The 11,459-nt window shown below is 39.1% G+C and overlaps 2 protein-coding genes across 2 annotated transcripts; one reads left to right on the top strand and one right to left on the bottom strand.

Annotated features, from left to right (window-relative positions):
• Positions 1-3,255: 3,255 nt before the first annotated feature.
• On the bottom strand, positions 3,256-7,975 carry ccdc174 (coiled-coil domain containing 174). Its single transcript, XM_028576260.1, has 11 exons — positions 7,842-7,975; positions 7,523-7,630; positions 7,316-7,416; positions 7,167-7,225; positions 6,933-7,086; positions 6,554-6,649; positions 6,310-6,446; positions 6,118-6,212; positions 5,353-5,500; positions 5,052-5,210; positions 3,256-4,049 (listed from the first exon to the last, which is right to left on the bottom strand). The coding sequence occupies exons 1-11, from the start codon at positions 7,881-7,883 to the stop codon at positions 3,409-3,411; spliced, it is 1,740 nt and encodes a 579-aa protein (XP_028432061.1). The 5' UTR covers positions 7,884-7,975; the 3' UTR covers positions 3,256-3,408.
• A 1,598-nt stretch (positions 7,976-9,573) lies between these two features.
• On the top strand, positions 9,574-10,868 carry ghrl (ghrelin/obestatin prepropeptide). Its single transcript, XM_028574855.1, has 4 exons — positions 9,574-9,687; positions 10,396-10,473; positions 10,557-10,671; positions 10,793-10,868. The coding sequence occupies exons 1-4, from the start codon at positions 9,574-9,576 to the stop codon at positions 10,810-10,812; spliced, it is 327 nt and encodes a 108-aa protein (XP_028430656.1). The 3' UTR covers positions 10,813-10,868.
• The last annotated feature ends 591 nt before the right edge of the window (positions 10,869-11,459 follow it).

Raw genomic sequence — 11,459 nt, forward strand, 5'->3', positions numbered from 1 at the left:
ATTTAATAGTTGTTGAGACATCAAACTCAAAATCGGAAATCGTCAACCTCACGGTGGCGTGACAGAAAAAGTCAGAAGATTACCAAAGTCATATAAGAAGTCATCCTCTGGGAACCTTGAACATCTGTACAAAAATTGCATGGCAATTCATCCAATAGATGTTGAGATATTTCAGTCTGGGCCAAAGTGGTGGATCGTCCAAGTGACAGACTGACATTGCCATGGTTAAAAAAAGGCCTAAGTGCCTGTGTGTGCTCTTATTAAACGTTTTAATAAGGGGCTTTTTTTATTGTTATGAGTATTGTGGGCTGTACTGCATTAGGTTTGCATGTAAGAGCATATTTAAATCCCTGTAGGCCTATGACTAGGACTCTGAATAGGCCTACACTTACCAGAGGGACAGTGCCGAAGCGGTCTGATTTCCCACTCTGTTTTGACTGGTCTAACTTGAGGCTGCAGGAACAAATAGGGGTGAAAAACAAGTGGGTCACTGCAGTTTGTTTGTCTAATAGACTGATGTGACAAAAAAAATTTCAATTTGGTCCAGTATTGAGCGAGATCGCAATGACGGGCCAGTGCAAACCGAGCTACAATGTTTTTGTCCGAAGACAGCGGTGTGGAGAGTGAAACGTGAGATGAGAAAAAGCGTTCAGGAAGTCTGTTGTTACGGAATAGGCTACAGAAATTATAGTCTCCTGTTATCTAAAAGATTTTCAAATTAATGAGCCATTACATTGAAATCATTTAAATATTGAGCCATTACTAATGGCTCAATATTTAAATGTTTCGACAGTGTGGACGAGGTCGTTTAGTTAAATGATCACATGTAGGCTATTCATTTGAGCCAGAGTACAACGTTACGGATGAAGAGAATGAGAGAGAGCGAGAGCGCGAGAGGCAGCGGGCAGAGGAGGGTGAAGCAGCAGCTGAAGGGCTGCGAGGCTCATGACATTGGTATTGGTCCCATGGGTGCTGTGCCCCTATATGCCCAAAGAATACGTTGTCAGGAGTGGGACCTGTTGCTGCCAGATATCTGTGGTCTCAGACCAGTGGTCTGGATGGGTCCAGTGATATACCTCGGACACAACTTACGCTGTGGTTACCATGTCAGGATTCCCCCCTCTAATCAACAGGGCTGTGAGACAGGATCAAATACGAACCATTATTTTTATTGAAAATCTTTTAGATAACACAAAACCATGGATGTATTAAAGCCTACTGACCGCACGAAACACTGAGCAGCTGCAGCCTCTCTCTCCTCGCCCGCTCTTCATCTGTAAACTTCATCCATTGACATTAGCCTACTCTGGCTCAAATGAATCATTTAAATATTGAGCCATTACATTGAAAATCTTTTAGATAACAGGAGCCTTTCATTTCTGTAACTTCCCTACCTGAACGCTTTTTCTCATATCTCACGTTTCACTCTCCACACTGCTGCCTTTGGACAAAAAGTCACGTCCTGAGATCGATAATGTTGTCAGACACTTTTAGTAACAATCTGAGTCTGTGAGTAGCAAAAAAAAAAAATCACTTCTATGGACAAAAAGCAAGGCTCCACAATTGCCCCATTGAATTACATTGTAGCTCGGTTCACACCGGCCCGTCATTGCGATTTCGCTCAATACTGGACCAAATTCAATCAACACAAATCAATTTTTGGTCACATCAGTCTATTAGCCACAAATGCATGGAGGAATGGGACCCAGGTTAAAAAAAACGGTAGCTACCCTTTAAGTGTTTAAGGTCACAATGGGGTCAACAATCCACCACACATTCTTATTTTTTTGTGTACTTCATCCTGCTATCATACATATTACTCAGATGCTCTGCCATTAGGAGGCTACTGTTACAGTAACATTAATTAAAACCTGTGATATTCAGAATCGCATCATATAGTTAAAGGTCAGCCTAATTGCTGTGATGTGCAATGATGAAACATTGGTCAAAGTACACAAGACTGAGAAGTTATTAAATCATCTTCTTCTGTGATAAATTCCCTCTGCTCATTACACAGTGCTCTTTCAAAAGATATTCACCAGCCATGTGGTAATATATCACCTCGCGAGACCTTTGAGTTTGTGGTATGTAGCTGAGGATAATTGTGTTCCTCTCTAGCATTAATCATCCCATTTACAATTATTTGGATGCCACTCTGAGGAGTGTGTAAGAAGGATCTGAAATAGTTCAAGTTGTATTAAAATTATCTCTACTGGACTTAGTAAGAACTGAAATTATGTTGGAGACTCACCAGCTCATGTATACACAGGGACTGGAACATGCACAGATATGTTGCAGGCAGAGGGAGGAGGTTACGCAGAACACCAGGATGTGTCCGGTGGGGCTTCGGGGATCAATGAAGTGGTTCAGTTCAGGTTATGTATGACTTACATTCCAAAAGTACAGTAAAATCCTCTGGCACTCATTTCACAGAAAGACATTTCTGAAACTAAATGCACTCACTCCCACCTTCACCTGCTGCCTTTTCCCACATGCCATGACTTAACAGTTTGAGAAATGAGAGGCAAGAGAGATTATTTTTTACGATTGTAAAACAATTATTTAGAGCTAAAACGATTCCTCAGTTGACAATAAATAAATAAATCAGCACCTTCTTAAGTCAGTTCTTGAGCAGAAATTTCTTCACCAGTTGTGAAAATCTGCTGCTTTACTTTCTCTTATGTGTGATGATAATAATTAACTGAATATCTTTGGGTTTTGGATTGTTGGAAGGACAAATTAAGACAGCTGAAGAAATCAACTTATGAAAATAATTGCAGCTCTAGAATAATGTCCTTTAACAGTGCAGATAGATCACCACAGCACACAACCAGTCTGATCACTTGCACAGATTTTCCTCTACATGAAGGTGTACAATACCATCTGGTGGATATTTTCATACTGCAGCTCAATGTCCAAACAGGAGTAACCGCTTCATTTCATGCGCATTTGCCATTACACAAATAGTAAAACTTTTAAACCTTGTGTTGTTCAGACCAGTTTAAAATTTTTGTTTTATATCAGTAAAATATGGGACGTAGAAATAAGCAATGAAAATGTGTAGAAGAAAATTTAACAATTTAAAACGTTGGAAAAAGCAAAAACAAACTGAAAAAAAAAAACGCATCAAAAACGTCAAAATAAAGTGTTTTTTTCAAGGTTGATGGGAAGACAACACAAGGGTTAAAAACTAAAATTTTATAATTGTTTATCACAAAAAAAAAAAAAAAAAAAAAAAGTCAGAACAATGTCCAGTTAAACTCCTGATATTTATTAAATGCTTAAACTCCAAAGAGCTGAGAAGTTGTGTTCTGATTTTGCTATGATTTCCTAAAAAGAAAAAAGGATACAGGAATATTTAAACTCTCAATATGAACCAACTACAAAGCATACATGATATTTTAGAGATCAGGTAGTGTTCCTGTAGAAGGACAGCATGTCGTCTAGACTCTGTGCAGGCTGCCGGGCCTGGCTGAGGTCTACAGGCTGGGGGGGCTGCTGAGGCGGAGCCTGGCTCTGCAGCTGAGGTGGATATTGAGCGGGATACAGGGGGTGATACTGGGGGTGATACTGGGGGTGATACTGGTTCGGGTACTGTGGGGGAAACGGAGGAAGTAGGTGAGGTGGTCCAGCAAACTGAGGCAGGGGTGGAGGATAAAATGAAGGAGGGGGATAGTGGGGATGAAAAGGAGTAGACACAGGAGCTGAATCCGCTGGGTGATTTGAAGGGGATGACTGCGATGAGTTCTGTGGATGTGAAGGAGGTGGAGGATTTTGCGAGGAGTTCTGTGGATGTGAAGGAGGTGGAGGATTTTGTTGAGGTTGAGGAGGTGAAAGAGCAGTTTTAGGCTGAAACTGTGGGTCCTCTTTGCTCTCAGAGGTTCCTCCTGGGCTTTTGGTCCACTTGAAGGACATCTTGGATTTATTCTGCTGAGTTTTATTCCTCCCTGGTCTCTCTCTCTTCCCCTCATTAAAGTACGCAGAGGGAGGTGCAAATTCTGACTCTCGCTCTTCGCGGCGCCGAGTTGTCCACTCACTAAACATAAACTCTGGAAGAAACCGTAAAAAGGCCATGTGTTAAAGACGTCTAGTAATTGACAACGTACAGAAAGAGTAACTTTAATCTTGAAACCCCATAACCACAGGCACAAGCATAATTATCTATCGCATACATAATTCAGTTTGAATTCTTGTGTCGTCTATGGCATTTCTTCATTATAGCAGATATCTAAACACAACTTTGTAACAAAGGACCACAAAAAAGGGCAGAGAGATTAAGATCTATACCTCTAACTATATCACTCATAACTTTGTATTCCACCTGCAGATTTATTGGATGTTAACTTACAGAGGGTGAAGAGGAAGCACCTGAATTTACTGTCGAAATGATGCATGACACCTAAACAATACTACAGCCTGAAGTAGAGAGGGATCGGAATCAGATGGAAAAACAAATGATCTTGTGTGTAACCTTAAGCAGGTTTCTACTGAAGTAATGCAATTCATACTACAGTTAAAATCATTCATTATTGACTACAAATGTCAGCTTTCCAAAAGGCAATGGTGCAAGTATTTGAAGTGCTTGACTTCATTTTTGCAATACATCTTTTTCACAGCGTACATGTGTGTGACTTGTCATAATAGGAAAAGAACAGGTGTCAAAAAGGCGCGCACCACTTGGACTCGTCCACCCACTTAAGACTCAGTCAGCTCATCTCTTTATTTTAACAGGTGTTACTTATAACATTAACAATGGCTCTGTCCTATTCATTTGTCCCAGGAAGCCATGACAGTGACAGCGAGCCAGCATGCACAACACCAGGACCCTGAAACTGAAGTCGCTAAATGGAATGGAATTCAGCCATCATTATTACTTTTTTATTTTCTGTTGTCTACTTTACTCAAGTAGACTTTATCACCACTGATTTTCCATCCTAGAAAAATATATGCCCTACTTGTGCTGGACACTCACTTATTTTTTTTCCCCTCACCATACTTTCAATGTAGTCATGATACATTTGTAAAATGGAACTTCATATAATAAGGCTTACCTTTGCCTCGGTCCCATTCTCTGACATGAGGAACTCCTGGTTTGGTGTCCTTTCTTTCCTGGATCTCCACTTCCACCTTCTTCAGTGTGCTAACCTTCAAGGAGTCCTCTGGTGGAGGCAAGGGTCCTATTAATTCACCTTTGTCCTCACCATCTAGGACTAACCAATTCACAACAATCCCTCATTAACATTCATGTGATCATTGAACTGCAGCATGCAAACAGATGCAAACAGCTCCAATTCTAGAATATCAAATAGAGGTCATGGCTGCATTTGATGTGAGGTGGTTGTGGATTCTTACCTTCATTGTCCTCCACTCTTTGCTCATCCTCAGTGCCATCCAGCTTGGCCTTCTTCATCTTCCTCTGCCTCACCTTGGCCAGTCGGGCCTGCAGGATGACCTGCCTCTTGTCCTTCAGTTGTTCCCTCTTAGTGCGCTGGTCTGTTGTCTGAAGGACAGGGCAGATGTAAGATATATCTTTGAGAAACAAAGACTGAGCAAACACTGAAAGGGGCATCGATTATCTGTTTAGAATCAAAATAGATCTTATTAATCAAATATATCAAGGACTTGAAATGTGTAGCAGCCTTGCCAAAGCTGGGAACAGTAATGATGTACTAATCAAAATCCAGTAAACAACAAAGACATAACAAGGATGCATATGGACAACGTATTTCTGTCATAACATGTGTGTGTGTGTGTGTGTGTGTGTGTGTGTGTGTGTGTGTGTGTGTGTGTGTGTGTGTATATATATATATATATATATATATATATATATATATATATATATATATATATATATATAAAAAAAGAACCTTTAAAATGCATTTTTTCAACAAAAAAAAAGCATAGAGTTAGCTCAGTTGGTAGAACAGGCGCACATATAGAGGTTTATTCCTCGTAGCAGAAGTTCCAGGGTTCGAGACCGACCTGTGACGATTTTCCTGCCTGTCTTCCCCCTCTCTCTCTCCCCTTTCATATCTAACTGTCCTATACATTAAAGGCGGAAAGGCCAAAAAAGTATCTTTTAAAAAAAAAACATCTGTCCAGAGATGGCCAACTCACCTGGTCTCTGAGCATGTCCAGCGTTTCTCTCTGCTTTCTGCGCCGCTCTTCATCCTGAGCAAACGCAAAGTAACCCACACCGAGATCCCGAGCCTCTGAGATGAACAGACACACAAAATGCTTTCTACAGCACAAGACTTACAAAGCCGATGCCTTAATTTCTAATATGTGCAGAAATGTTTTAGCAGTAACCTTGTCCTCTGATGTCCTCGTAGTGGATCGGTCCAATAGGCCTCTTCATAGCCTCCTCTTCCTCCCTCTCCCATTCCTGCCTCTGCAGCTCTCGACGCATGTCCTCCGAGAGCAAGGTCTTCTCAGCTGAGGCTTTTCTACATGAAATAGTCATATCCAAAAGAGTTGCAGTTCCCAGCATGACACCAACATCCAGAAACCATCACCTGCGTCTTTAAAGAGATGTTATTTGTAGAATATTTACCCTCTTCCTTGAAGGTCTTGGTCCATTTTCTTAAAACCTGGCAGGTCTTTCTTCATGCATCTTCGGGATCGGCCCAAAGCGTCCACATAATCCACCCTACAGTCAAACAATGCAGCAGGAAAAGAGTTTGCTAAATGGGTTTTAAAAACATCATCATAATTATGTAATGTAAATTTTTTTTATTTGAACTGTCATTATAAGCAGCATTTTTTAAAGTTAGTAGTGGTGGTGGTTGTGGTACCAGTTTGAAATTAAAATACTGGGATTGGTCAGTGTTTTTAATGTATATAGTTCACTAATGTACTTTTAAAAACAACATACTAACTGAACTACATATTTCCTAAATCAAACCCTTGAAAATGAATGAATCAGACATTACCATTCCTCATCTGGGTTTTGAGGAGGAGGGACAGGAGACGAGTTTTCTCTTTCCTCATTCTCTCTTTCGGTTTCCTTCTGTGCAAGTGTTTCTCTCTTTTTGTCAATAATCTTCTGCGTGAAATCCACCAGGAACAATCCCTCTGTCTCTTCATCTATTGTAAAGTGATTACAGAATAAATACATTTTGGTGTACAACTAAATATCAGGGAGATATCATTTATACTCAACCAACCTGGAAAGTCTCCTTTAGTCATTTGCTCGTACAGTTTGGCCTTCTCCTCCAACTTGCGTCTGTTATAAGAAGTTAAATGAGGAGTCAAAGATGTTGGTACCCGCTGTATTATGACAGTAAGTCTCCTCTGTATAATGTGTTGAACTCACTTTGATGTATCCAGGCTGCACTGCTCCTCGGTCAGCTGCTCTGCATCTTTTTCAGCTCTTGCTGAAACGCCAGCGTTTTGTTTGCTCCAGACATTAGGTTTCTTAACATGAGCATGAAGAAAAGACATCCTGGTTAGTGATCTCCACTTGTCATTCATTTTACAAGCAGGTAAAACTATGTCCCAAAATAACACATACTGTAACTACCTTGAGTTTGGAGTTGGATGTGAATCCAGCACCAGTATTTTCATGGCCGAGTTTTTCTTGTTTGAATTGTTCCTGCTTTCTGTACAGTTCAGCTTTAAGGTCCACCAGCTGTAAGAAACAAGGCAATACGCGAAATACAGGTCAAGAATAAACTGAAAATGCTTACATTCTGGTTAAGTTACTAAAACAACTTAACTGTAACTTTGCTAGGCCTGACAGTTAGCTAACGTTAGCTGTTACTATAAATTTAAATAAACATCACACAGCCACACAGGGTATATATACAATGTTTGTAAATATGCTTCTCAATGCTACTCACCGATGAAGCAGTCACATCGAATGGTTTCTTCTTTTTATCCATGTTTACTACTTCTTTTCTACACCATAATGTCCATAATGTCCGAGCCACTGCTAACTGTGCCTGAAGCCTGATTTCTTCGTTGGTGGTTCTCTCTCGCTAGTAAAATCTCGCGTTAACGCCAACTAGTGGCGTTTTTTTATGTTAAACCATAGACTGTATATTATTAATATTAACAGTCTATGTGTTAAACGCAATATCTATCAAACCATCTTCTCTATATAATGCCTTTTTCTCTCCCAATTCCTATTCAGTTCTTCATGACCTGGTTCATTTCTGTCTCTTTTGCATATGTGTCTTTAAAAGTAACTGTTAACCATAGAAATAAATTAAATCATACATTTTATTTCTATGTTCATTCAAAAGACAGATTGTAAGGTAGTAAAAAGGTTGTGCAATATGTCCACAGTTTCAAATTGTTTTGTGATCATCTTCCTCCTGGAAGAAAAATGCATACGAATCCAAGCTCCCAGGCAGTGCAAGAAGGACCAAATGTGTGCAAAATATTTTGGAGGTTTGATTGTAACCTTTCCATGGTGGATCAGCCTCCTCAGAGCTTCTTCTTCTTTCTCCCTCTTCCACCCCTGCCTCTGTACCTCTCAATACATGATGTTATATTATTATTATTATTATTATTATTATTAATGTCCTCTCAGCTGCTACACAGAAATAATTATATCCTGCAGAGGTGCAGCTCCCAGCATGGGGTTACGGCTAATATTATGCCAGGTTCAGATCTTCTGACCTAAACCTCTGCGCAGCATTTAGGAAATTATATATTTTTTTTTTTTTTTTTTTTTTTGCATCTTCTGTATTATAAACCTAGGGCATTAATGCATTGGGTGAAGTTCTAATTGTGAGTACCGGTAATGTGTCTTATTCATAAAAAACACAATATGTTATTAAAGATTATTTTCTAATGGCTCCTATCTGCGTTCAAGCAATTTGATCACTCCGCAGCGTTGTTCAGCTAGAGTTACTCTCATATGCCTGTATTTTAATTGTGCTAGGCACAATCAATACCGATTGGAAAATTAAAAAGTCCCATTTGATAAAGTTGTATTATGAAACCTCAACAATTTACGATTTACCTAGGGGCTTTTATGATCATTCAGAATGTTTAACTGAGCATCAAAGATCAAAGCTATCTTTTGAAAATTGGTGGCATGACCGTTAAAAAGGTTTACCACATAATCTTATCAAATATACATTGATGGGCTCAGAATTTGACAAATAAAGTTGGTTCTCTCCCTGAGTAAACACTATTTGTAATAATTTCCATGAGTATTGCACTTGGCATGTTTCTGTAGGCTTGCATAATAGGCTGAATCAGCCCCATATTTCTGTAGCTCTATGACAGCGATACTATTACCTCCATCACCCCACTGAATAGATTTGATCAGCAGGCCTATCAGGTAACAACAGACAAATGCCCACTTTGTTATCAATTTAAACATTTGAACAGTCAAATGCTACCAAGATATGAGAGCACAAATAGCTGTTTCTATTATATTGAATGCATTTTTAAACCAAAATGAAAGAGGATGAAAAGGTATATATAAAAGGTATGAAGCCAGACGCTCCCAAACAAAGTAGGCCATTTTGAGCGTAAGAGAACTAAGATCGCAGTCAGATTCAGATTAGCAGATTTACACTGTAGGTTACTTTATCATATTGATATTTTTAATTCAACATGTTTTTGAAAAGAAACACCTGTTTGCTGGTCTTTCTGCTGTGTTCTCTTACCTTGTGGTGCAAGTCAACCAGCGCAGGTTCCAGCTTTCTCAGCCCTTCACAAAGACCTCTGGTAAGATGCTTTCTGTCTGGCAATTTGGATCAATTGGATTCATTTTTATGAAAATATAAAAATTGAATGATGCATGTATATGTTTTGCAGCTTACTCAATATATATTTAATAAAGCAGTTTACTTTACATCCTGCTGTACTGAATGTAACGCTATTATCACTTGTAACATAAAACAACTCAATCTTCCATAACAATGACTTGGTTGTGTTTACTTTTTGTATATACAGTATATTTTTTTTAATTCTTGTAATTCTTTCACATGTATAAATATTTTATACTTAATGTTTCTTTGTCTTCATCCTTACATGATAACTCGCTTATTTGTCTCCTGTCATCCCACTGAGCCACACCTTCAGTACCTAAATTTAAGCAATTTTGTTATGCTGCTAGTTGTGCTGACGGTCTTGTGACTGAAACTTGATACATTTTTTAACATTTTACACTAGTTATCTTTTAGATACTGTATGTGATAATTTGATTATTTGGCATTATTAGGTGGCATTTTCCCCATCATGTCATGAACATTTCTAAATTTAACACGAGATGAATGAATGGCTGTATGGACAGTGCACTTATAGTTTGAACTGCAATGATATAAACTATACTTTATCCAAGACCTGAGAAGTATGTAATCTCCTTGACTGCATTTGAACTTCTAATGGATCATGTATCAATTACAAGCTTTCTCTGGTCTGGGTCAACCACAGAACAAGGGGAAGTCTTCCAGAGTTGGCCGCCAAGTCATGGACGAGCCTAGTCAACCCACCAAGGACAACCACATCACAGTGAGTGGCAATCACACTCACGACTACACTACACAACCCAGCATCACCCCTATAACTTCATGGTCTTCCTCTCCTCTGGGTAGATAAGTGCCCCCTTTGAAATTGGCTTCACTATGAGAGAGGAGGACTTTGAGGAGTATGGTGTAGTGCTGCAGGAGATCATTCATCGTCTGCTGGGAAACACAGAGACTGCAGCAGGTTTGCCCAATTCCTCTGTTTAATACATTAAAACGTGTGTTCTTTTCTGCCAATATATATAGTAAAATAATGAAACTTTGTTTTTAAATGTAATTTTTTAACACGTTTCATCCTGTTTCAGAGAGACCATCAAAACTTTGAGGATCAAACAAGAATTTTAACATCTTCAGAGAACCACGTGCCTGTAAAAATAAAGCATCAAATAATCCTTTGTCTCTCTCCGTCTCATTTTTAGTTTCAGTAAAGCTTCTGGGTGAAGTGGAGGAATTAGGAAGGGATGGGGAAGGGCAGGGGGAAGTGTTTTTCCCCTTAGGTGATACAACTGAAACTAGTTTTAAAGCTTTAACATTGTGATATACAGTATGTCTGTATTCTGCTTGCTTTTGAAGAAAAGGAAAAAAAACGGGACAGGACCGTTTATTCTCCTCCTAAATGAATTGCACCTTAGTGTAAACCTGGACGGAATAAGAATAACTCTGTCCTAAGTGCTGGTTTGACAGCATTTTGAGGGCTTTAGGGTATTTACCTTTATAACTGCAATCACAGGCTTAATGGCTGTTGTTTTATTAAAGCTTTGGTAGGCAATTTAAATTTTTGGCATCGTTGGGCGGAAAAATTCATAATAATCTTTCAGTATATTGTAATTCAAGTGGTCTGCGAGAAAACTAGACTTCTAGACAAGAGACACAATCTTGTCCTCAGATGGAAAACTCTAACCACAGGAAAATATCACCAATAGGCCAGGCTAATGATTCTCAAAATAAAAAGCACTCCAATAAAGAATCAGC

Source organism: Perca flavescens, chromosome 4 (genome assembly GCF_004354835.1).
Source record: "Perca flavescens isolate YP-PL-M2 chromosome 4, PFLA_1.0, whole genome shotgun sequence".
NCBI classification, from domain to species: domain Eukaryota; kingdom Metazoa; phylum Chordata; class Actinopteri; order Perciformes; family Percidae; genus Perca; species Perca flavescens.

What these genes read in the sequence shown, in the direction of transcription:
- ccdc174 (XM_028576260.1), bottom strand. Translation starts at nt 7,883, where the DNA reads ATGGATAAAAAGAAGAAACCATTCGATGTGACTGCTTCATCG. An exon ending in TGCAGCCTGGATACATCAAA is followed by an intron (nt 7,226 to 7,315) that starts GTGAGTTCAACA and finishes TTCTTATAACAG; the next exon opens with ACGCAAGTTGGAGGAGAAGG. An exon ending in CAAGACCTTCAAGGAAGAGG is followed by an intron (nt 6,447 to 6,553) that starts GTAAATATTCTA and finishes TATTTCATGTAG; the next exon opens with AAAAGCCTCAGCTGAGAAGA.
- ghrl (XM_028574855.1), top strand. Translation starts at nt 9,574, where the DNA reads ATGTTTTTGAAAAGAAACACCTGTTTGCTGGTCTTTCTGCTGTGTTCT. An exon ending in GCCCTTCACAAAGACCTCTG is followed by an intron (nt 9,688 to 10,395) that starts GTAAGATGCTTT and finishes GGTCAACCACAG; the next exon opens with AACAAGGGGAAGTCTTCCAG. An exon ending in AAACACAGAGACTGCAGCAG is followed by an intron (nt 10,672 to 10,792) that starts GTTTGCCCAATT and finishes ATCCTGTTTCAG; the next exon opens with AGAGACCATCAAAACTTTGA.